General features: G+C 40.5%; 2 protein-coding genes across 3 annotated transcripts; one reads left to right on the top strand and one right to left on the bottom strand.

The window, feature by feature from the left end:
* Positions 1-12: 12 nt before the first annotated feature.
* Positions 13-10,968, bottom strand: LOC128734587 (serine/threonine-protein phosphatase 6 regulatory ankyrin repeat subunit A). Of its 2 annotated transcripts, none has more exons than XM_053828855.1 (7): positions 10,952-10,968; positions 3,805-4,231; positions 2,746-2,886; positions 2,466-2,663; positions 2,206-2,406; positions 1,437-2,146; positions 13-1,372 (listed from the first exon to the last, which is right to left on the bottom strand). In XM_053828855.1, the coding sequence occupies exons 2-7, from the start codon at positions 3,907-3,909 to the stop codon at positions 679-681; spliced, it is 2,049 nt and encodes a 682-aa protein (XP_053684830.1). In that variant the 5' UTR covers positions 3,910-4,231; positions 10,952-10,968; the 3' UTR covers positions 13-678. The 2 variants fall into 2 exon arrangements, with proteins under 2 accessions (XP_053684830.1, XP_053684831.1); XM_053828856.1 differs by lacking the exon at positions 10,952-10,968 and adding an exon at positions 10,333-10,443.
* Positions 10,969-12,990: 2,022 nt separating this feature from the next.
* On the top strand, positions 12,991-14,601 carry LOC128734518 (V-type proton ATPase subunit G-like). Its single transcript, XM_053828760.1, has 3 exons — positions 12,991-13,153; positions 13,334-13,434; positions 13,644-14,601. The coding sequence occupies exons 1-3, from the start codon at positions 13,072-13,074 to the stop codon at positions 13,818-13,820; spliced, it is 360 nt and encodes a 119-aa protein (XP_053684735.1). The 5' UTR covers positions 12,991-13,071; the 3' UTR covers positions 13,821-14,601.
* Positions 14,602-26,190: the final 11,589 nt, after the last annotated feature.

The following is a 26,190-nucleotide window of genomic DNA, read 5'->3' as shown; positions in this document are numbered from 1 at the left end:
TTCATTCCCGGGAAAAAAATCCTTCTTCATCACTTTCCCTTACCGTCCCTTCATCAATTGTAGAATCATCGTTTCAAAAAAAAATATTAATAATATATGCCTGACCGCATTTCAAGGTCATGACTAAAGTCACGAGTTTGGTCAAGTTTAATTATGACCAACTTTATATTATAAACGTAGGTATAGAAAGGTGGTCCATTTTGAACGCAAACAGTATTAAAAAGCGTAGTAAAATAATAAAATGTAGCAGCATATAGGTACTAAAAGAACTTGAAAATAGCCAAAAAAATATCCTTCTGTGTGTACTTAACAAGTCATCACCGTAATTGATTACAAAAACTACCGTAGAAACTGCATTCAATCCGAACATCGAATCACAACTGCTCTAGGTTCTAACTCTACCGTTCAGTATTGCCTGTTAAAACGTTATAATTGCATACTATGAAGTGGAATCGGGGCATCGAATCGCTTCGCTTGTACTTCAAGCTAGAGAAGAGAACGTCGCGTGTAATATCTCTGTATATATTTCCTTCCATCGAGAGCAACTTAGGCGTACCGTGATCGACAACGAAAAAAAAATACATTACCGCTAAAATTAACTGGCGGAAACTCTGCGGCAGGCAACGGGGACTGCCCACTAAATAAATAATCTCTAAGCCACACTTTTTCACCTTACCGTTAAACTATCTCTATAAAATTGTTAGGATTGTTATTACTACTCTGCTTCAACGTTTGAACCTCCTTCTCGAGCTTATCAACGCGAGCCCTGTACTCTTCGTTCTGCTTCTGGGACAGTTCGAACTGTTTCCGCAAATCGTCCGTTTGCTTTTTCAACTCGAGAAAATGCCGTTCCAAATCACTGAATGTCATTGCCGGAGAACTGCTATTGCTGGCGAGGCTGACCGTACTTGCCGCGTTTCCTCCGCTGAGTGCGGAATTGGAAGAAAAGTTTGGATTGCTACTTACCACCTGCTGCTGCTGTTGTTGCGATCGCGGCTGGCTGGCACTTACCGTCGACAGCGGAACTATGCCACTGGCCTGTCTGGACTGCTGAACGGCAGCACCTTCCACCGATACCACCGTATCCTGGGGTATCTTGGTAGGCAGTTTTGAGATTATCTCCATGCCGGTGGCCGTTCGAAGCCGTTTTACACCATCGGCCGAGGTGATTATATGTCTGTTATTGTTACTATTGTTCATACTATTGCTATTGCTACTGAAACTATTTACAGTACTGAGCTTTTCACTGGAGTAGGGCGTTCCGCTTCCACCGGTCGTCGCAAGTCTATTCTTCGTCATAACAATCTTTTTGATAGTTTTTGATCCAGATGAGGCTAACGAACCTACCGGCCGATGGGCCAATTGTGGCATTCTAAAGAAATAGTGCAATTTATTGAAAAGTTCGTGCATTCGTTAGTTCTGTCTGAGCTACTTACCTCGTCGTTGTCGTTGATTGCATTGTTTTCCTATAGTCGGATGAAGGAAACTTCTTCAGACCTCCCACCTCCCCACCGCAAATTTGTTTAAACTCCTCAGCAGACAATATTTTTATAACTTTATTGGTTTTTATCGTCCCTCCACTTCCGATAGCTTGCCTATGCTGCTGCTGTTGCTGTTGTTGTAAGGAGTAAGGCGTAGTCTTTTTGATTAGTTTGATTGTTTTCTTCGTGGTTTGCATAGCTGAGGGTGTCCCCGCGGCACCAGTGCCCGCTGGTGAATGCACCCTAGTTTCGTTGAGAGCAAATTTGCCGGCTTCCGAGAGGACAATTTTTCGTCCACTCTGAATAGCCGACGTGATCAGACTTCCCGAATCATCCGACGGGATCATTGCAATGCCGTGCTCCTTCAGCATTTGCAACGTGTTTGAATCTAAGTTTTTCGGATCCTGCTCTGTGTTTTGTTCCAGATTGATGATTGCATCACTGATGCTGTCTTCTTTTTCAATGAGATTGTCGGTGTCGTTGGTGTTGCTGTCATGCTGATCTATCCCTCCTCCTCCTCCTCTGTGAGAGGACGACATATTGGATATGCTATCGTCGTTGCTAAGATCCATCGTAATGTTGTCCTCGGCGTCATCTAGGTTGACGTTATTTCTACTCTTATGTTCCTGCAGTTCGTACATCAAATTGTCAGTTGCTTCTTGAACCTGCAAAGGTAAAAACTTTTATAATGCCGAAGTCACCAATTACGTTAATTGAAACCCACTTGCTCTCTGCTAGCTGCACGCATCTGGTTGGCCAGCAAAAGGATACGCACCAAATCCACTTGACCCATCTCGGTTGCAATGCTGATGGGGGATTTGCCGAACTTTGACAAAGCATTTGGATCGGCTCCGTGCTGCAGGAGCATTTCGACAATTTTGTCGTGTCGTTTCTCAACTGCCCAGTGCAAGGCGGACATTTTAAGCTAAAAGTTTGATATATTAACGAAATCATTATTGACAGGTTTTGCCATAAACAGCCTACCATATCCTTAGCGTCCACCTCACATTTGCTATTCAGTAGTAACTCTACGATTTCCATGTTTCCCTGGTACACGGCAAAGTGTAGTGGTGTTCTGTCTACCTTCGTCTTGCTATCTTTGCTGATTCCGGCCCGCAGCAAAACTTTGCACGTCTCGATATGGTTATATCGAGCTGCTAAATGTAGCGGCGAAGTTCCCAACTGCAAGAAAATAAAAAAAAAACAGATTCAATTTCATCCATCCAATTGTTCATTGTCTCTGTGGCTGCATGTTGCAACTTACCCAATCAGCTGTAAACGGTGCTCCTCGACTCATCAGTTCATGAACTTTTTCCGTATTGCCGGTTTTGGCGGCCTGGAGAAGCGCCTTGCCCAAATCCGTGATGACGGTTTGCGGTTTCTGGCCGCCCATTGATCCATTAAACTGTAAAATTTAATTCAGTATAACAATCACAAGTAGTTGATTCAACGTCGTATTCGAAAATGATGGTTGTTTCTCTTGTATAGTTTGAGATATCCTACTTTTACTTAATAACTACGTACGGTAACCACCCGTATAAGTTTTTTATTTTTATATTCGGCAACCGGAAATGAAATATCTAATAACTATGTTTGTCGGTGCATATTTCATTCAAATAGAGACCATCGTAAATAATTTCTGCTAACAACTCGTCTACTATTATTTATGACAGTGAGATATGTTGAATTCCAACATCATAAAGCGCTGCATCAGTATCAATTGAAACCATTGAAACAAGAGAAGGCTTTCCCGTCAGTTAGTCTGAGCTCTTCGACGAAACCTGTTATTGTTTACAGCTTCCGTCTTGTCTTTTGAGCTACTGTAAGCATTTGCAATGCAACTTGGAAAATTTCAGAGATTACACGCCGTTGATTATTGGTATTGTATCACTACAGGGCAAGTAGAAAAATTGTCTGTCCAGAATATGCGTACTCTTCACAATATCCAAAGCAACTAGTTCAATAAAACATGGATCCGTCTATCAGACTTTGCTATCGTGTAGTAAAAACGTACGTCATTCATGCAAAATTTAAATGGCGTTGCACCGACAACATTTGCGAACACAACATTCAAGCTAACATCACCTCATCTGCAGATCACCGAACGGATTACTAAAGCGACTGAAAGCCGCTGACTGTTGCCAGAGAGGAAACAGTACAGAGGTATGAAAAACCGAAACATTCAAAACCCAGAGCGCAACGGAAATGAATCCGCACACAGCCATACACCGTCCATCCATCCATCCATCCAACCACAAGCGCACATCGCTGACCGGCAGCATGCGTGAACCGAAATAGAAAAACACACTAAAGTACAACTCACCATTCCAACTGGAACGAACTTCTCCAGCATTTCCTCCGCATCACTGCTGTTCGCTGCTATCACATCCGCTTTGACGACGCTGGCGAGCAGTTTCTCGGCAAACATCTTTTCGCTTCTCCGCTGCTCCGCTGCCTGTGTGCCAGTAATAGTAGCGGTGGAAGCTCCGTTTCTCGCTTTCGAAGCGTCCCTTCAAGATAGATCTCGATCCCGTCGCCGGCCTGCTGCTGCGCCCCCGCTACTGTCCGTGCCACCGACGATTTCCGCCTTCGCCTGTTTCTCCTTCGCTTGGCAGTCGTCGTGATCGTCGTCGTCGTCGTAGTCGTCGCCGCCGCCGCCGTAATCGTCGTTTGTTGCGCTGATGGCTCAGTTGCTGATGCTTTCACCGGCGGCCGAGATGGAATTTGCGAAACAAAACAACTCAAGTGGTCTGCAGCGCGATCCGGACGGTTGCGGTCGATGGGGCACGATGGGGCGCGCGGGTAGTGCAAATCGCACAGTGCAAAAATGCAACAGTAGGTACACAGCAAAGCATGAGAAAGAAACGGAAAGATGAGAAAAAAGGGAAATCATTGGGATACGATGCAAGCTGTGGAAAACCGCCGACGCCGCTGGCTCTCTCCGGCAAGCCAGCGGAACACAATTCAATGACTGGTCAGGAGTATCGGTCACGGATGGGCTTTTTCGATAGGTTCTTAATCGTTGCTAAAAGTTTTAATGAAACTATTAGGGTATTCTTAATTGCATAAAACTGTGCTTATGGTTCAATTCAAAGCATAAAATTAAACGTGAAATAGGAATCTAACTAAAACTCATAGCTGGCGCCATAATTAAATTTATTTTGTATAAAAATTATACTTTTTCAATAGATGGAAATTTTAAAATAGATTATTGGAAATATAGTACAATATATAAGAAATGACGATTTACTTGTTATCACCGTGCACGTACCAATAATAATTTGATTTGATATCAATAATTTGAGCCCAAAATTCAAATTGCCAAATTTCAGTGAAATCGTAAAGGATTTTCAATTTTTTAGATATTTTAGAAAGACAATTTAATGGAGCTACTAAGACGCTCCAAAAATATCAGTCAATCTTTATTGGTCTTAATTGATGGATTCTACTCGTGTAAACCGTAATTGCTCTCGGAAAAGCTGAACAGATTGACAAGATATATACAGTGAACATGGTCCTGTGGTAGATTAAACCCTAGTGAATGGTTCAGGATTCATCCACGAGGTGGTGTAAATGTACCATTTTATAAATATTGGTCGTAGTTAAATATGTTGATAAAATACAAGCTTCTTGTGTTCAGCAAGGTTGGTCAGATGGACTTGATTCGTTCTATGATGGGAAGGAATACATTGGCTCGACAAGACGTTTATCGTCTTCGACAAAATAAATCAGATGGATAAGGTCTAATCAAGAGCTAAATGTTTTACTCAAAAGATTATCAATTAAATTGTGCGCATATCATTCTGATAACATAATATGAAGTAGAATTTGGGCGATTGGATTTTATATCAACATATTCAGCATTGATTTTGACTATTTGAACAATTATGCTGAAGACCAAAATCTTACATCTAGTGAGTATTCCAAGCTGTGATAAAAAATCAAAAAACCAATGGAGCAGCAATGCCGCCCAGCGATCAAATTCTGAACCAAAATATTTGTCATAAGTTTTATTTATCACAATCCTATGTTCACTGCAGATTTTGTCTATTTGTTCAATTTTTCCGAGAGTAAGAACGATTTACACGAAGAAAATTCATAAATTTAAGACAAAAATTATTCTCGCATTAACGCTACCTAGCGAGCAAACCTTATAAGGTCTCAAACATAATTTTAAAGAACTCGTATACGCGAATATTTTTATAAAAGGGAGCAAAGTTCTATGTGGTACAGATTTCGTGATATCAACGTCTCAAATATGAAAAATCCTGTTTTTCCAATCTATTTCTACAACCCCTTTCTGCAGTTGATCTACCCCTATGAGTCGCCATTCATAATTTTATCATTTATTCCATTAAATTACCTTCCTGAAACAACTAAAAATTCCGAGATCCGTCAAGTTTTTGCTGACGTGCTGTTTTGGCAACGTAAATTTTTCAATAAATTTGTTTCAAAACGTAAGGTTTTGAAATTTTTTGATCAAAGAACTTCTGTGACAAAAGATTGTCGCTGGACACACCTAGTCGCAAAAGAAGTAGAATAATGCATAGAAAAATAAAATAGTTCTAGCTTCTCAAAGAGGCCTAGGATCAAAAATGACTATTTGAATCGATATAAAACTATAATAACTATAATATTTTAAATCGAAAACCTCTATATCTTCCTTCAGACAATAGATAGCAACTATAGCTTTAAAAAATGCATTATTTTACGCTCTAAAAGTCATCCGAACACAGGTTCCAAATTGGGTTTCAAATAAAAAAGTTAGAGCCAGAAAACTACTTTTTCAAGATCCACCCAGACTTAATCTAGTAAATTCGTTGTATAGCGATACACAGATTGTATCTCATTTGGTTTTCTCAGCAAAGTTTCTGCAAAATAAATTATTTACAACTTTGTAGTAGAAAATATTGCTCTATATCGCAAGACTAAAAAGTTAAAATATTTATAACGAGTAAAAGTGAACCATCCTAATGACTAATTATACCAAAAGATAGGTTTTTTCTTTCTTAAACAAAATCTTCTGAATACATGAAATATGTAAAGCCAATGGTTTTCGAGATATTGATTTTTGTCTGGAATTTTTGCTTTTTCGACCATAGTGCCCTCCTAAAGAGGAGAGGGGTCTCAATTCACCATAGAAAAAAAATTGCATACAAAAACACCCACATGCTAAATTTGGTTCCATTTGCTTGATTAGTTCTTGAGTTATGAGGAAATTTGTATTTCATTTGTATGGGAGCCCCCTCTCCTAAAAATGTAAGTAGTCCTAATTCGTCATAGAAAAAATTCGTGCCTCCAAAAACACCCACATGCCAAATAGGGCTCAATTTGATTAATTATTTTTCGAGTTATGAGGAAATTTGTATTTCATTTGTATAGGAGCCCCCCCTCCTAAAGTGGAAGAGGTTTCAATTCACCATAGAAAAAAATTTTGTCTCCAAAAACACCCACATGTCAAATTTTGTTCCATTTGCGTGATTAGTTCTTGAGTTATGAGGAAATTTGTATTTCATTTGTACGAAATGGATCTGTCCAATCAAGCAGTCGAATCGAACAGTTCAGTCGAGCAGTTCAGTTAAGCAGTCCAGTCGAGCAATCAAATCGAGCAGTCTAATCGACCAGTCCAGTCGAGCAGTCTAGTCAACCAGTTGAGCAATCGAGCAGTCCAGCAGTCGACCAGTGAGGTGACTGAGTATACAACCCATTGCTACGAAAGCATGACGTCCTGTCAGGGACCTGGTTTTAGTTACCGATAAGCCTCTTATAACGTCCTGTCAGGGACCTGGTTTTAGTTACCGATAAACCTCTTATAACGTCCTGTCAGAGACCTGGTTTTCGGTACAGACATAAGCCTCTCATATAAATAGATTTGTGGATTCTCTAATCTTTGTGAAGTGAAACATGATACATGCATGAATACAGCAATTACAATTGCAAAGGGCCATTGATATGTTTTAGTTTTTAATGGTTTTATATACTCTTAGGTATTTAAGTTCGAATATTTTTCGATTGAAACATCCGATTTCCAATAAAACTTAGTTTCATTTGATAGGTCTAAATAAGTACTTTTCAATTGGAATAAAATTTCTCAAGCAATTCATACTTATATGAAACATAAATATGTTTTAAAAACTCTTCGTATCGAATCCGAGCAATATAAAATTCAATAGTAACTTATGTGGCAACTAGGCTTTTCATTTGATACTAAGATCATCAAAATCGGTCCAGTCATCTCTGTGAAAAGTGAGTGAGATGGCAAAGCGTGACTACACACAGAGAGAGCCGAAAAGTTATGACCAGTTACCATCGCTTAATCAATCGAGAAAAATTATAAGGTCGAGTATTGATTTTCTTCAAAAGTTGTTGAGTCTCAACTAGACTAGGAGAGATTTTCTCATGTTTACCAGTCAATGTCCTGTCATGACAGCACATTGTACTAGCAAATTTCATCTTCGAAGTCTTGATTGCGTACAAGACTATTTTTAACGTATTTGACATGTCGAGAGAAACCTTTTGATTTAAAAAAAAGTGTGGAACACTTGGAACGCAGACTTCAAAATCTCTGAAGATGTAGTTTGCGTCGCTGATGAGGGTAACTAGTTTTATTTTATTTATTTAGTTTTATTTAACTAGTTTTATATACCGCTATATTTCAACACCGATTGCATTTTCGATTTTATCCAGTTCCAGTGTCCAGTTCAATACAAGTTTAATTTGAAGTCCACTTTCGAGTCAAATTTTAAATTCAATATGAGTCCAATTTTAAGGCTAATTTAATCCTAATATTATAGTTGATTTCAAGTTTGATTTCATGTCCTAAAATCCATATTAATCTTTGATTTCAAGTCCAATTTTATTTTCAGCTTTAAGTTTAATATAATTCCCATTTTAAGTTCAACATGAATTCAATTTCGAATTCAATTTCAAGTCTATTTTAATTCCAATTTCAACATTGATTGCAAGTCTAATATTACGAATAATTTGAAGTTCAATTTAAGTCCAATTTTCTTTCGAATGTCGTATTTGATTTAATCCAATTTGCGCTCTTTTTACTACTAAGAGAGTAGCAGCCTTATAGCGCCATAAATACAAAATTCACAGTAATCCTTTCTTCAGCAATAGTGTAGATAATAACGAATTCTACAAACGTCCCATACATCACTTTTTCAAATTTTGCTTGGCTGAGATGCAGTAATCAACAGAGCAAAATCGAAGCGAAAAGTGTATGCCAAGCCTGTCTCCTGGTAACATTCTAGCAACGAGCACAGCTTGAACGTTGGCACGTAAATTCTTACAGCCCGGATTTAGAGAAACTTCCGCTAAATTCCCAGGTCTTACCCGTATTTCCAAAGTGCGTGGCCACCTTGCTAATTTTACTAGGAAATTTTTGAATGTTCAGATTGGTTTTATACAGCCGGGTGCTTATACACTAAGTGTCATTTCGTATAGCGCATCAGCATCGTTTGCTTTCGTGCCTTGCTCGTTGCAAAAAGCACCACGCTTCCGAAGATCATTTTATATTTTTTTGGTCGCGCTTACGACAGACTGGTAACGCGTCAATAAGCCGGGACTTGCATTGAAGCGTCATAAGCGAGGTATATCCGGAGTACGCTTACATATGCAAATAGGACCTACTCAAAAATCAAGCTAGAAAACTTGTGCATTCGTTGTCAACGAGAATTTTTTTCACAAATTCACAAATATTGCGTGTCAAACGCTAAATAGTACAAATTTTAAGAAATTTTGTGATCCTTCGTCTGAAAGCAGAACGATAATTTTGTAACATTCTCATATACTATTATGAAATGTAGTATATTATAGTAGAATTAGTCAGAAAAGACGACTATTAAGATTAGTATCTTCAAGGTTCTTTTGGCATGCACACAAATATATAGAAAAATCCATTACGTTATTAGTATTTGTCTTGCGAAGACATGATTTACTAATTAGAAAATAGCGTTTGATCGTATCGACATTCACAATCCATCTACAAGGTATTGGAACCCACAACTGTACAAGCTTTTCCTTTTTGTGTTTTTTGCTTAAATTTATTACCTCGAGTTCTTCAATAGAAATATGGATTGAAGTATTCGATAGCATCAAAAGTATTACTTTTATGGTTTTTTATGGATAAAGACATCAAAACTCCTATCAGTTTGTATTTACTTTCGAAAAGCTGAGCTTTTTACATAACATATCAAAAAATTACCGAGCTATAATTTTTTGTTTTTGAGATTCAAACAATTTTGTAAAGAAACAAAATTGCTTTAATGCAATGGTGTTTCGATTTTACAAGCAATGATAAGGATATTTTTGACAATTAAATTGATATTTCAGGTGCGTCTTTGACAAGTAAAGGATAGAATTGAAAAGAAAAGTTGCCTCTTTCTCATTTCACAGATCTAAGGCACTCTCGAATGAAACATTAGTTCATGCTATTACTGTTACTAAACGCTAAATTTTTAAACGCATAGATAGATTTGTAGAGAGAAAACGAATTATCTAAATGTTATCGAAATAATATTCGGTTCAATAGCAGATACCAGATGCAGGTAGCAGTTTTAATAGATGATTGAAAGTGTTAAATCTGTGTTCGAATAGGACAAATGAATCTGAGAATCATGGGAATTCTTCGACAAAAATTATACCCAATGCTGATTTCTATTATTCAAAATTTTTCGAGGCTTCCTGTGAAAAGAGATGCCATCGAGGAACAGCAAACTTAAGCAGATTTGTATTTCAAGGATCGTGCCAACACCAGGAGACTAGGATATGGAATTACAGGTAAAGCAAGTGAATATTCAATAAAAATATGTATAAACAATGAATAAATAACGAGACTACAAACCGAATAGAATAGAATTGAACAGTTCATTTGAGTAATCAAGGTCCAGTTGTAATGGGAAAATACCAAGCATCCTATCGCATTACGGTACAAAATTTGCAACTGTTTCCTTGTCCACAGCATATATCACACAACTAGCTTCGAATTAATTCTGCATTGCACAGTAATCCACTAGTTACACTATGCACTTGTATAATTGTCCCATTCGAGGACAGAAACCACCCATAACCATTATAACCTATCGTCTCAAGGATACTGAACTTCCGGAATCCGGAAAACTACCGTAATCTAATTTTCTTATTTCTATTCACGAGTGTGCGCTTTCCACGGGTATATTGCAATAAAATTAATTTCCACTAGCAAATAAGCAAAACCACAAATTCCTTCGGAATGGTTTCTCCATCTTGTACACTGTTTCTTTTTACGCACACAGCCACTGCTGCTGCTGCTGCTGCCTGCTGCGGGACATTCCGCTTCCGTTCGCTGTCAAAGCGGAAGTGGATTTCAACGTTAATTACACCGTTTCCGTTGGAGGACCGAAAAAGCCTTTACCGGGAACCGACACTTGGACATTCGCTGTACACATTTGTTATGATTTTAACCGATTCAGTGCAATATTTACCAATAATAAAACGATTTACTGCAGGCTTCCTAATTTTAGCGTTCATTGAAGACTTTTATTTTGGAAACTGACTGACGGTTCACACATCAGTATTATTTTGACAGCTCGCTAAACTCGACGAAGTGTGTCGCTTTTTCTTTTCATCCTTTTTCTCATCGAATATCGATCATCGACCAATGTGCTCAAGGGTGTGCTAAATTCGCTAATCCAGCTTACGAGCCATAATATTTGACATTTTAGCAATACATCGCACGTTTTCATTCCGCACCGTACGTTCCTTTGGTTTTACCGTGAACGTACGGAAACAAAACGTGCGATGTATTAAGGAATCGTCAAATATTATGGCTCATAAAAAGCTAGATTTCCAGCTTTTTACGAGCCATAATGGCGGACTTGTTCGTAATATTTGAACAGCATTTTTGACATTTCCCTAATACATCGCACGTTTTCTTTCTGTACATTCCTTTAGTCTTACCGTGAACACGCGGAAAGAAAACGTGCGATGTATTAGGGAAATGTCAAAAATGCTGTTCAAGTATTACGAACACGTCCGACATTATAGCTCGCAAAAAGCTGGATAATGGTTGCTAGTGTGTGACTGTATCCAGCTTTTTGGGAGCCATAATGGCGGGCGGCGTTCGTAATATTTGGACAGCATCTTTGACATTTTCTAAATACATCGCATGTTCCTTTAGTTTTAACCAGGTCAGTGATATCTCTATCCAGCTTTTAACGAGCCATAATGGCGGACGTGCTCGTAATATTTGGACGGCATTTTTGACATTTTCCTAATACATCGCACGTTTTCTTTCCGCATATTCCTTTAGTTTTACCGTGGACGCCATGATCCGGAAAGAAAACGTGCGATGTATATATTACGAACACGTCCACCATTTAGGGTTGCCAAGTCCGAAATTTTCAAAAACCGGGTTCTGCCTGTCGCAGCATATTACTAGAGGATTTGCCTGGAATGTGAAATGTGCGGTAATTATTATTTAGGTAGTCGTGGAATCGAAACCACAACATTGCATGGATTATTGAAGATACTAGAAGTCAACTAGTTGCTTCTGGTGCTGGTAGACAATTTAATGTATATTACCGCCAGAAGCAAAGTTTTGTCACTGCAAAACTTACTATCTTCAATGATCCACTGCTCAGGATTGCTAATAAATTTATCAGAAAATTTAACAAATCAGGAAAAAAGTACCAATCCGGTTTCCTATGTCGGAAAACCGGCCTTTTTGAAGGATTGACCGTCCACCGGCTTTGCAGGTGAAAAACCGGCCACTTGGCAACCCTACCACCATTATGGCTCGTAAAAAGCTGGATAGTGGCTCCAGCAACCGATTTATGCAAAGCTGATGTGTCAAAATGCATTAGTATCGCCGTAAACAGCGGAGGAGAGGAGACACGAAGAGAATCTCTCATTTGCAGCTACGTCGAAATGTAAAAGTACCCGAGAAGTTTCCTTTTTCATTGGCCTTGCCAGCGTTGAAAAAGATTTCGTAGGCTGCTCGCACTTACAGGAAATCTCGTGCCGAACTGTCAACGCGTGAGTGTTGACAAAAGCAAAAATACTTCCCTTTCTTTTTTTCTCACGCAAAACCCTGAACAATATCAGCAACGCTGGCAAGGCCAATTGAGATTAAGCAAAAATCGTTGAATCTTTTGATCGATGATTTACATCCTTTCCATCCTTTGCACATCCCTAGTGCAGCGAATCTTTTCGATGTTTTAAATGACATCCGTCAATCGTTTCATTTCTATGAACAGAGCCGCCAGATATGTTTTTGTTTCAAGGTACATGGTAAAATTGATTTTTTTATTCTTGTTACTTAAGCTGATATATTTTGTTTTATTAATAAATAAATTAGTTTTAGTTTTATTTAATTTGTCCTTAACTGAGACGAATAACAGTCTACTTTTCAAATTACGCAAACGGCGAGTTATGCGAATTTGAAACTTCGATAAAAACATTTCAAAAAAGCAAATCTGGCATCTTTGTTGACCAGTGACATTCACCAAATTTTGCTTCGCGAGCTTCTTGTTCAGGTCGGTGATTTGGAGCTTGAGTCAAGTTTTTTCGCTTTTTCGCACAAAGTCTTTAAATTGAGTGTGCAATGGCAAGTCAAACGCAAGGAATTCAACAACTATTGGCCGCTGAAAAACGAGCTGCGGAAAAAGTTGGAGAAGCCCGAAAAAGTAAGTTTATTTCGTTGTTGGCTCAGCGGACGAACTCGAAAATATCTGCGATGTATTAGAGTAGAAAAATCAATAACAGAATGCCAGCTAGCTCTTGTCCAGCCGTTATCATATAAAATGTTGAGCTACTATTAGATAAGAAATTTAGTTACAACCAGATTTCACTTTCTTTACAAACAGGAAAACAGCGTCGTCTAAAACAAGCCAAAGAGGAGGCCCAAGAAGAAATCGAAAGATACCGTCAGGAACGGGATAGACAATTCAAGGAATTCGAAGCGAAGGTAAGCCAGAAACCATACGTGTTGTGTGAAGTGTATGACCTTCACCACAATCTTCGAGCTGGTAATTGAATACACAATGAGCATGAAATTAGGTTTTTATTCATACTTTCAATTGCAATTTGAAAAGTTTCAATTCAAAGGCTTATTTACGCGGGGATTTTTGATGTTTGACAAATGTTTGAACAACTTTTTTCAATGCCTTTTTTTAGCACATGGGCAGCCGTGAGGGCGTTGCGGCTAAGATTGACGCTGACACGGTCGTTAAAATACAGGAGATGAGTCGTTCGATTTCCGTCAATAAGGCGGCTCTGATCGACGAGATTCTACAGCTGGTGTACGACATTAAACCAACATTGCACAAAAATTTTCAAGTCATGGCAAAGTAAGGCAAGTAAAGAAACTTTCCTAATTCAACACGATACACTAACCGGCAGAATAGGAAGCAAATAGTTTTAAATCGAACATCGCCACTCTGAATGTTTCAATATAGCAAGATGCTGTAAATAATTGTTTCCCGGTCATTATTTCGGTGTTTCATTGTTTACCGTTGGATAGCTAACATAAGGGAAAAGAATCGGTTTAGTAGATTTCTGTTTTGTGTTATCATAAGAATTGTTTTGTATTTATTCGGATAAAGTATTACCTTCACAGACCCGGCTAAAAGTACCCATGCAGCTCTCGTAATTTCCGAATTAAAACGAATTTAGTAATCTAAACTTGAGATTCATTAAGCCCCGTTTAATGAGTCGTAATTTATTACTGTTTATTCTGAAAATCAATCGTAATAGAAGACATGACAATATTAATCGTTAAATGTAATCCATAAAGCTTTCAACGTTTCGATCGCCGTGTGACGAATGTGGTGTTGATTAAATCGTGTGAATCTCTTGTTCGAAATTATAAATACATACCTTCTTGTGCTATGAAATACAAATTCGAAGATTTTAAAAAGAGCGAATTTTTTTTTCTTATTTCGGTAACGAGGCAACAGTTGCGGTACGACTATTACATTTTGTTAAGTTACAGCGCCATCTAGTTAAAAACTACAAGCATGCAATAGATAACTGAAAACAGTGCAAGATTATATCGGATCACACTACACTACGCAGCCATGTAAAATACATAAATTATATCTATTATGGAGTGAATATATCGTTATGGAAGGAAGTTCTATTTATTTTCATTTGAGTATCACATCTTTCTTATCCGACCAAATATTATTGGTGCGCAATCGTGCGACTTTCGTGTTCAAGCTTTATCTGCCACAGCTCATTTCGTCTCACCGGATCGTACGGTGCCTTGAAATCCACAACTTACTTAAGTGACTTGCCGTCCTAAGATAAAGCCTGTGGAACAAAGTTTCTCCATTTAGCTAGGGGCTACCGCTCTCCAATTCTTCGGACACCGAGTACTCTTCGCCAGATCTCGCTCCACCTGGTCTAACCATCTTGCTCGATGCGCTCCTGATCGTCTTGTTCCTACCGGATTTGAGGCGAACAGCATCTTTGCAGGGTAGTTGTCCGGTATTCTTGTAACGTGCCCTGCCCATCATATCCACCCAGATTTAGCAACCTTTTGGGTACTGAGTTCGCCATAGAGCTATGCGAGCTCATGGTTCGTCCTCCGCCTCCTTACTCCATTCTCCTGTACGCCGCCAAATATCGTTCTTAGCACTCGTCGTTCGAAAACTCCGAGCACTCACAGGTCCTCCACGAGCATTGTCCATGTTTCATTCCCGAAGAGGACAAGCGGTCTTATAAGCGTCTTGTACAGGGTGCACTTTGTACGGAGACTTAGTTTGCTCGACTGCAATTGCTTGTGAATGGTAAGCACGACTTCCGCTGATAATATGCCTCCGAATCTCACGGTTGATATCATTGTCCACCGTTACCAGTGACCAGTAGACAAATTCGTTGACTACCTCACACTCTTCGCCGTCGATACTACTGCCCAAGTGACGTCAATCAGCCTCGGTTCCGCTGGCCAGCATCTACTTTGTTTTAGACGCATATATCTTTAACCCAAACTTTTCTGCTTCGTGCTTTAGTCTGGTGTACTGTTCAGCCACCGCCACAGCCCACAGATGTTCTGCCGATAATATCCGTGTCATCGGCAAAACAGACGAATGGACTAGATTTGTTGAAAATCGTGCCCCGCGTGTTGATATCCGCTCTGTTCATAACACCTTGTAGCGCTATGTTGAACAGCAGCCGTGAGAGATCCGAAATCCGAACACAACACTGTGTACCATCCATCGTAGATTTAATCAGTTTGATGAGCTTCCTGGGGAAGCTGTTCTCGTACATGATTTTCCATAGCTCTTTCCGGTCGGTGAGATCATATGCGGATTTGAAGTCAACGTAAATAGTGCTTGGGAACTCTGTTTTCACGGCCCTTTTAGAGGATTCGCCGCAGTGTAAATATTTGATCCATTGACACCGACTTTCGACGAAGCCGGCTTGATGAGTTCCCGCAAATCTGTTCGCAATTGGTGATAGTCGGCGGAAAATGATTTGGGACAGCACTTTATAGGTAGCATTTAGAACGGTGATCGCTCGATAGCTCTCGCAGTCCAACTTGACGCCCTTTTTATAGATCGGGTAGATAACCCCATCTTCCACTCCTCCAGTAGCTGTTTTGTATCTCAAATTCTAACAGTTAGGCGGGGCATACAAACGGTCAGCTTTTCTGGTTCCAATAAGCTCCGCTCCGATGCCATCTTTCCCAGGTGACTTGTTCTTTAGCTGCATGATGCCCTCCTTAACATCGTTGTGGCTGGTACCTCTTCTCCGTTGGTTGCACCGTCGAAATCGCTTTCCCCATGGTTCTCCGCCTGGGCGTCGTTCAGGTGTTCGTCGAAGTGCTGCTTCCACCTATCGGTCACCTCACGATCATCAGTCAGAATTCTTATCCCGATACATTTCGGCTCGCGGCACAAAGCCTTTGCAGGATCCGTTCAGTTTCTGGTAGAACTCTCGCGTTTCCTGAGAACGATGCAGCCGCTCCAACTCTGCATATTTTTGTTCTTCCAGGTAGCGCTTTTTCTCCCGGAAGATTTGGTTTCGCTCCATCTTTTTCTATTTCTGACTTTCCACGTTCTGACGTGTGGCACTGCGCAGCGTTCTCCTTATCCATCACCCTCCTAATCGTTCCGCTGATTCCGGGGAAACTGCTCGATGGAGCTTTTCGCTACACTGCTGATGGCTGTTTTGATGGTGTTCCAACAGTCCTCGAGAGGGGCTCCGTCCAGCTCGTCTTCCGGCAGCGCAGCTTCGAGTAAATGCGCGTCGCTTGCGGCGACTTCCGGCTGCTTCAGCCGCGCGAGATCTATCCGAGGCTGGCGTCGGTACCGAATATTGTTCACAACGGAGAGTTTTGAACGCATCTTAACCATCACAAAGAGGCACAAATATCCGAAATAAATATGGAGAACGTACCACCCGAGCCAAAAATTACAGGTAGTGGTTCAAGTCAACGTTAGCGCTTCGATAGGATCTGACGTCGATAATGTCTGAGAAGTGCCGACCGTCGATCAAACCGTGGTCGATTTGTGATTCTGTCTGATTTGGTGACCTCCAGGTGTACTTGTGTTGGATTCTGTGCTGGAAAAAGGTACTACGTACGCCCATGTTGTTGGAGGCGGCAAAGTCGTTGAGTCTTAGCCCCATTTCCTTGGTTAGCTGGTGTGCGCTGAACCCTCCAATCACCGGTTGGTATTCCTCCTGGCCAACCTGAACATTGAAATCCCCGATGTCGATCTTGATATCATGTTTTGGGCAGCGGACGTATTCACTCTCCAACTGTGCGTAGAATTCAACCTTGTTGCCATCGGTACTTCTGAGGTGAGGGCTGTCCCGTGAGGCCACCCTATTCCGCATCTCGCCTATCACTGAGAAAGCTGTACCAAACTATGTGTGTTGCCGCAGCTCTGGTAGATGATATGCCCATCTCTGAACGTACGTACGTTGAGTTCTTCCAGCACACCTCAAGAAAGCGCCCGGTCCTGACGGGATTCCGGACGAGGCACTCAAAGTGGCGATCCAAGCATATCCCAATACGTTTAGAGAGACGCTTCAGAACTGTCTAGAGGTATGCGAATTTCCAGACAAATGGAAAGTCCAAAGATTGGTACTGCTGCCAAAGCCGGGAAAACCACCTGGTGATCCTTCGTCGTACAGGCTAATTTACCTATTGGACACGTTAGGCAAATTGCTAGAGCGGGTAATCCTAAACAGGATGACGCCTGTCGTGGAAAGTGATGTCGGACTGACAAACTCGCAGTTTGGCTTCCGTAAGGAGAAGTCCACTGTAGACGCCATAAAGTCCGTGGTGGAGAGACCCGAGAAGCCATGAGACGGAAAAGACGAGGCGACAGGTAATGTGCCATAGTCACAATCGATGTCAAAAACGCCTTTAACAGCGCTTACTGGGGTGCTATCGCGTTAGCGCTGCATAGGATGAGGGTAAGTTGCATAGATTGCTTAAAAGTTACTTCGAGAACCGGACGCTAATGTACGACACGGCGGATGGGGCGAAGAAGTACAAAGTGACAGCGGGTGTTCCACAGGGCTCGATTCTCGGCCCCACGCTCTTGAATGCCATGTACGATGGGGTGCTGAGGTTCGAACTACCCACTGGGGTCGAGATCACAGGCTTCGCCGATGATATCGTTCTTACGGATGTGATAACGGAGTTGCAACGGCTAGAACGTTTGCATCGATTGGGCCTGACATAGCTTAGCCAGGGTCGGTAATGGGCTGATTGGGCAGCCCAGGCCCTAGGTGAAGAGTACTGGCCGCCGGTAGTTCGCCGGAGGGCCAACAAAGCACGAAAGAGCCCTTCTTCTCTGTTGGCATAAGACCTTGGCTTCCACCGGGGTTGGTTACCCGATCCCCACTAAGGTTGCTCGTATCCCGGCTGGTACCATGAGGAGGTAGAAATAGGAGTTGCTGAATAAGAGGCTATGAACCATTGTAGGGTCTATTTTATGCCTACAGGTGCACAAGGCACCGACGGTACGCCAACAGACAACCAGTTTTTCGTGCACTTAATGTTTCTTCACCTAACACGACGGTTGCGGCATCGTTGTCGGCCGAGCGTATCCTGCTCCATCGGTAGAGCTGGATAGAGCTTTATCCAGTTGCCACGCGTAGTTCTCGGAAACTTGCGGGTTTGTTTGTCGCGCGCCATATACCGTCGATAATTACTTGGTCCGAGATGATATCCAAGTTCCGTAAAAACTGTATGTCGGTGATGTTCGAGAAAACCCGGCCTTCGATGAGAATATGGTCGATTTGGTTTAATGTCTTGATATCCCGTGGCGAACCCGAACAGTTATCGTACGGGCCGGAGGATTGTGCAGTGAAATCCGTTCTCTTCAAGAACTCCACCGGCAGTGGGAATAGAGGGGCCCAACGTGCTAGATGGCTCGATCAGATTGAAACTGTCTTTCGTGTTTCAAGACGCTCAACGATTCAGTGGATGCTGGGACCAAGCACAGTGGAGAGGAATTCTTGACACGGCAGGAGCCACCCCGGCTCTATGCTGCTAGAAGTAAGAATTAGGAAGCTTGTCAAATCTGGCCGTGGTTGATTGCCTACCACGTGTTGTTCCAGAGAAAGTTTCAATCTTCTGAAGGCACTACTCTTGATCAATTTCGTGGTTTATGGTTCCAGAAGTTACACAAGGGTCAGTTCTCAGCTACAGTCCTTAGCTACAGACAGTAGTTAAACGAGGGAATTTTTCAGCAGCTTTGATCGTTTTGTAGTCTGCTGGAGCACTTCTGCCAATTTAACGAGATACAAAATTCTTGTCCAGAAATTTATCCGGAAACAACCCGGTCAACATTGTTACATAACATTAACCAGATTGTTACGTAACTGTGTTATGATGTGACGTTGAAGTTACGTAACCTGAGAGTAACATGATAGTTGAAATTTCCCACTTTTTTACATAACATTGTTACATTACAATGAAACATTGCGGTAATGTTTATGATGTGAGGTTGTAGTTACGTAACCTGAGAGTAACAGGATGGTTGAAATTTCCCACTTTTTTACATAACATTGTTATATTACAATGTAACATTGCGATAATGTTTATGTAACATTGCAATAACATTAAAGCAATGTAACATTACGTTACATTATTGCCATTGTTATGTAACATTCCTATTATTTCTGTTATGTAACAATATAAATGTTTTTGTAACGTCACAAAAAATACTTTACTGACACCTCAATAATACTTGCCACCAGAATGTATGTACAGCCTCGAAAATACTATGCGAATTGACTAACTGCTAGCAAGTGCACTTAAAAGCTGATCATAAACTCACGCAGTTTACGATTAGCTTGCAAGCGCATTTACTAGCAGCTACATAGTCAATTCACCTAGTATTTTCGAGACTTTATATATATTCAGGCCTCCGTCACCAATCTTTGTTCCTTAAATTATCGACAAATAAAAAGTACATTTAGATTCCAAATCATTTATTGCGGAGTTTCCACGGAGAGCATCATTTATTGCGGAGAGTCCCACGCGAAAATTATTAGCGTGGTTATTTTCTGCGTTTACTACAGATATTTGCAATTTAGCAATTTAAACCATCAGTTGGTCGTTATTGCCTCTCCACTGCACCCCTCCTTGTTTGACCTCAGGTTGACAAGTATCGATATACCAGTACCAGTTTCTTTTGATAAGTATCAAACATCACACGCAGCGCCTTGTAAGTCGCAAGGGCCTGCATAGTGTCGTCGTCCCGCCAGTAAAAACAAAGTTAGATTAAACTTCTCGGTCGGTGATTCTACAGTAGACGAAGAAAGAGGCACAGTTTGTGTCTAAAAATAACCCAACCCATGTCGCTAGCTTAATAAGGGGGATTTCCAGTATATTTTGTCCAGCACCTCTATGGTGAACACATGGTGTTCAACACTGAAAGTAACACAATTTTGCTGTTTAGTAACACAGAAGTAACATTGTAATGTTACAAGGTTATCAAAATTTGACGTAACATTTAAATAAAAAAATGGTAGCATTGTTACGTTAAAATGTTACCTGTAGGTTATGTAACAGTAACATTAAGTTTGTTACATTACAAACTTAATGTTCTTGTTACATAACCTACAGGTAACATTTTAACGTAACAATGCTACCATTTTTTTTTATTTAAATGTTACGTGAAATTTTGATAAATTTGTAACATTACACAAGGAAACTATATATAGTAATTACCCGGTCAACACTGAAAGTAACACAATGTTGCTGTTAAGTAACATTGTAATGTTACAAAGTTATCAAAATTTTACGTAACATTTAAATAAAAAAATGGTAGCATTGTTACATTAAAATGTTACCTGTAGGTTATGTAGCAATAACATTAAATGTGTAACATTACAACTTTTATCAAAATTTGACGTAACATTCAAATGAAAAAATGGTAGCATTGTTACGTTAAAATGTTACCTGTAGGTTATGTAACAAGAACATTAAGTTTGTAATGTAACAAACTTAATGTTATTGTTACATAACCTACAGGTAACCTTTTAACGTAACAATGCTACCGTTTTTTTATTTAAATGTTACGTGAAATTTTGATAACTTTGTTACATTACAATGTTGCTTCTGTGTTACATAACAGCAACATTGTGTTACATTCAGTGTTGACCGGGAACCTTTCGTCAGAAAAGTCTTAGAGCTTTCTTGAGCGTTGTTTTGTTTCACATTTTGGTTAGCATGACTGTTCGGTGCAACTTGTGGCTTGAAACTTCTCAAATCAGCCCTCCTCTTTGCACTCCTACTATTTCAACAGACGTCTCTTGATGGTAACCTCGGTTCCGATTCCGTTTGAAAAGGGTCGCCGCCTACGAATAAGTTTCAGAACCACATGCTTTGCTTTTATACCACTTCCCCAGTTGCCTGTCGATGGTTAGGAATTCTACAAGTCGTTTAAGGATATCATTCACCGTGGATTTGTGATAATTCAATAGTTCCGTCGTTCGATGTCCAGAGTTTTTCGTGTTTTACCGTTAAAGTACAGTAGCTCCACAGTTATTGAACCGGATGCCGAACCCTAGAAATGAGCTCTTACCTGGTAAGCATTCGATTCCATGGTGGAGCTTAATGAGATAGGAGTGCGAATGATGTAAAGAGCAAAGGGCGACAACGAGAAGTGTGAAGTATACATTTATATCAGTGCAAAAAGAATAGTACACACACACGTACGATACTGGCCCCTTGAGACTGATGTATGTGAGAGAAACGAACAACGAGCTCATTCGTGTAACACTTATTAATACGTTCGGTCGATATATACGAATAAATAATATGATTTCTAAATACGTCGATTAAACCTTTTTGATTCCCTTAAAATACCTTACAATGGCGACGAGACTGCAACGTGAAGTGTAAGGACAATTGCACAGAACAGGAAATTAAGAAAACCGTGTAAAATAAGTGCAACAGACGAGATTTTTGGAGGAGTCAAAATGGCGGCTAGTGCAACAATGTTCCGCACGTTTGATGCGGAATCGGAGGAGTGGGAGTTCTATAGAGAGCAACTTGAGCAGTTTTTTGTTTCAAACGTGGTAGCGGATGCGATGAAGAAAGCGGTGCTCATTAATCATCTTAGTTCCAGAACGTATAAGCTGCTGCGAGATTTGTGCACTCCAGACCAACCGAAGGATAAAACGTACGACGAGTTGTGCAAGTTACTCACTACTCACTTTACTCCTCCTGTGGTGATTCACAAAGAAAGAAGAGTTTTTACTCGGGCCAAGCGGCATGAAGGAGGCCATGAAACTGTAAATCAGTGGATTGCACGAATAAAAAATTTGGCAAATTGTAGCTTCGGGAATTCGCTACAAAACAACCTCGTAAATAAGTTCGTGGACGGTCTTGATGGCAAGGCATTTGATCGTATATGCGAAGAAAAGGAGGATTTGACCTTGGAGAAAGCGCAGGAATTGGCCCTTAAATACGAAAGCGATGAGCCATCGGCAACACTTTTTAATGTTCAAAACAAAAGCGGTTCGAAACAGAATTACAAGACCAAAAATAGAATTGATCAACGGCAAGAAGGACCCAGCGGTAAATGTTTGGTGTGTTTCAAAACCGGCCATTATCGTCGCGACTGCAGATTCAAAGAATATGTGTGCAAGAAGTGTAATAAAAAAGGGCACTTAAGAGCGGCTTGCGATTTTCAGCGCAATTTTTACTTGTCGACGGAGGAACAAAAGCAAGCTCAGGACAACAATGATGCAAACGACGACCTGGAAAAAGTGGAATTTAATCAGAACTACATCAGTAAGTGTAATATTAAAAAAATATATAAGCTTTCAAATTCAGACAAAGAGACAGATTGGTTTAAGGTAGCAGTTAGAATTGGTGGTGAAGATTTTATTATGGAACTAGATTCGGGTGCCGGGCTTTGTGTGATATCGGAAAAGTTGTACAGGCGTAAACTTTCCCAGTGGCCACTGGAGATGTCACAATTACAACTACAGCTATATTCGGGAGAGAAAATGAAAGTTCTTGGCACAGTTGCTCCGGTTTTAGAGTATAAAGGAAGCAGAAGAAAAATCATGTTTGCGGTAGTGAGAGAACGCGGTCCACCCTTGCTTGGGAAAAATTTTATGAAGGCTTTTAATGTGCAGCTGGCGATCGTAAAAAATATTGCTTGTGTTCGGGAGGGAAGGTTATCCCAGCTTCTTAAACATTATGCCAACTTGTTCCGGAAAGAATTGGGTTGCTACACTTACGGTGAGATAAATCTAGAATTAGAAGGAAATGCACAACCTGTTTTCAAAAAACCTCGACCTGTACCATTCAAATTTCAAGCACAAGTAGCTAATGAACTGGATAAGATGGAGAATACGGGTGTTATCACGAAATGCGATAGTAGTGCGTGGGGTACCCCTTTAGTACCAGTGGTGAAACCGGATGGCAGTATTCGACTATGCGGGGATTATAAAGTCACCTTAAACAGTTTTTTAAAAGAAGTTAAGCATCCCTTGCCAACGGCGGATGAGATTTTTGTTAAGTTGAACGGTGGAAGCAAATTTTCAAAATTAGACTTATCAAAAGCATATAACCAATTTGTGCTGAACGATCGCTCTAAGGAAATGTTTTCTATTTCAACAATGCAAGGAGTCTATCGTATGAATCGCCTTCCTTTTGGAGTCAAGCCTGCGTCAGGTATAGTACAGAGAGAAATAGAAAAGCTGTTGTGTGGCATCAAAGGCGTTTCCAATTTTTTAGATGATGTAATCATTTCGGGAGCGAGTGATGAGGAACACCTGGAACGCCTAGAGCAAGTATTTCGTATTCTGGACCAATTAATATTTTTGGGATATGTAATTACAAAAGATGGTCTCAAAAAGACCGACGAAAGAATTAGTGCAATCAGAGATGCACCAGAACCTACAAATTTGACTGAAGTGAGAGCTTTTGCAGGTTTAGTCAACTATTACGCCAAATTTGTTGCCGGGCTCGCTGATATTATGGGTCCACTGTACGGTTTGCTCCGCAAGGGGGCAAAATTCCATTGGGATATAAACTGTAAAATGGCGTTCCAGCGAATCAAAAAGGAAATCTGTAAAGATGTTACACTAGCGCATTTTAATCCGGATGCAGAACTTTATCTAACGTGTGATGCTTCTAATCGAGGTGTGTCGGCAGTCTTGTGTCAGAGAGAAGGAAATATTGAAAGACCGGTAGCTTTTGCGTCTAGAGTCCTTCATCCATCTGAAATCTACTACAGTGTGATAGATCGAGAAGCATTAGCTATTATATACGGAATCAATAAGTTCTTTTTATATTTAGCCGGTAATCACTTTTGTATTCGTACGGATCATAAACCGCTACTGAGTATTTTTAATCCTAAAAAAGGTATTCCGGCGATTGCTGCTAGCAGAATGCAGAGATGGGCACATTTTTTATCGGGGTTCAGCTATGATATTGACCATGTACGTTCTCAGTCCAACATCGCTGACTTTCCATCTCGATTTCCAGTGGAATCGTGGAAGATCTGGAAAGAAGAAGATTCATATTTGAACTTCATCAATACAACCGAGTTGGCGTTGGTAGATGTATCTACGCTAGCCGAGGAATCGTTGAAAGATACGCAGCTGCGAATGGTTATCTAGGTGTTAAAGAACAACAGTGACAATACATGTCTGCCAAAGGATAACCCATATAGGAAGGTGGTACAAGAACTTTCTTTAGAAAAAGGGGTGGTTATGCGCGGTTATAGAGTGTTGGTACCGCCTAAATTGAGATCGGTGATTCTGGCTAACATTCACCAATCTCATCTCGGAATCGTTAAAAGCAAAAGTATAGCTAGGTCCAGTGTTTGGTGGCCTGGTATCGATAGCGATATCGAAAGATTTTCGCGAAATTGTTCATCTTGTTTGTTGGAAAGTAGCTCACCCCCGAGAGCACAGCTAATGCCGTGGAAACCTCCAGATAAAATTTGGAGCCGAATTCATATCGACTTTGCGGGTCCCGTTAGAGGCTGGAATTTTTTAATAATAGTGGATGCATTATCCAAATGGGTAGAAGTTTTCGCTACTAAATCCTGCACAGCACAATTTGTATTAGAAAAATTAACAGAATGTATTGCTAGATTTGGAATCTTCGACGAGCTGGTTAGTGATAACGGTACGCAATTCGTATCAAGCGAAGTACAAAACTTTCTCGCGGCAAACGGTATCAGACAAAAACTTACGAGCCCGGGTCACCCTGCCACTAACGGCGAAGCGGAGAATATGGTTAAGACGTTCAAAGCTTCTCTTTTGAAATGCTTACGCGACCAGAACCGAAGTATTCACAGCATAATTGTCAACTTCGTAATGGGTTATAGGAAATCAGTGCACTGTTCTACTGGATTAACACCTGCTCTTATGATGCTAGGCAGAGACATTCGAAGTTCATTGGAATTGATGAATCCGCGAGAAGTACTGTCAACACAAAACGAAAAAACAGCCACTGATAATATGAAGCAAAAACAAGAATTGCAAGCGTCGTACTACCATGGTTCAAGATCGGTAACGTTCGAAGTTGGAGAAAATGTTATTGTTCGCGATTACACAAATCCCAATAAGCAAGATTGGACACCAGCAGTCATAACCAAGATACTTGGAGAGAGAAACTATCAAGTGCAACTAAAAAAATCCGATCGTCTTATTAAACGACACATGGATCAAATAAAAAAAGATTGGCGGAACTACAGTGAAGAGCAGATTAGCGTTGTTCAAAGTAATGCGGAGCAATTATAAAAGCCGCGTTACGTGACGAGAAATATAGCAGCTCGACGAGTATCGGAGTTACAGCCAGAGAGTAACCCCGTAGCTTCAACAGAACAGGTCAGGACTCACGCAGATGCGGAGGAGCATGAGTTTACACCAGTTATACACTCATCCCCCGCGAAGCTGTCTCAAAGAAATGGTGGGTCGTTGATGATGGAAGAATCTAGTGAACCGTCAATTACTCAGAAGGATACATCGGTTCAGTCAGCAAACAATACGGAACTGTTCGAAAGCTTAGAAGATTCTTCAATCATTGTTGACAAAGCAGAAGGGATGGTTCAGAGCAAAGTAAACAATGATCAGTTTATATCAGACGATAGTGACGAGGGGCTAGAAGTAGGAGGTTTTGAAAGAGGATATTGGAGATTAAGAGACGCTAAAGGCAGAATTTTAAAAAAATAATTAAGGTATACCTTGTTTCTGTTTATGTTGCAGATGCGTTTTATTGAAG

Source organism: Sabethes cyaneus, chromosome 2 (genome assembly GCF_943734655.1).
Source record: "Sabethes cyaneus chromosome 2, idSabCyanKW18_F2, whole genome shotgun sequence".
Lineage (NCBI taxonomy): Eukaryota > Metazoa > Arthropoda > Insecta > Diptera > Culicidae > Sabethes > Sabethes cyaneus.
This window is presented reverse-complemented; position numbering and strand designations above follow the sequence as displayed.

Excerpts from the sequence above, each read along its gene's own strand:
- LOC128734587 (XM_053828855.1), bottom strand. The coding sequence starts at position 3,909 with ATGTTTGCCGAGAAACTGCTCGCCAGCGTCGTCAAAGCGGATGTGATA. Across the intron at positions 2,664-2,745 it reads CACCGTTTACAGCTGATTGG|TTGGGAACTTCGCCGCTACA; the intron begins GTAAGTTGCAAC and ends ATTTTCTTGCAG. Across the intron at positions 2,407-2,465 it reads AGGTGGACGCTAAGGATATG|CTTAAAATGTCCGCCTTGCA; the intron begins GTAGGCTGTTTA and ends TCAAACTTTTAG.
- LOC128734518 (XM_053828760.1), top strand. The coding sequence starts at position 13,072 with ATGGCAAGTCAAACGCAAGGAATTCAACAACTATTGGCCGCTGAAAAA. Across the intron at positions 13,154-13,333 it reads AGTTGGAGAAGCCCGAAAAA|GAAAACAGCGTCGTCTAAAA; the intron begins GTAAGTTTATTT and ends CTTTACAAACAG. Across the intron at positions 13,435-13,643 it reads TCAAGGAATTCGAAGCGAAG|CACATGGGCAGCCGTGAGGG; the intron begins GTAAGCCAGAAA and ends GCCTTTTTTTAG.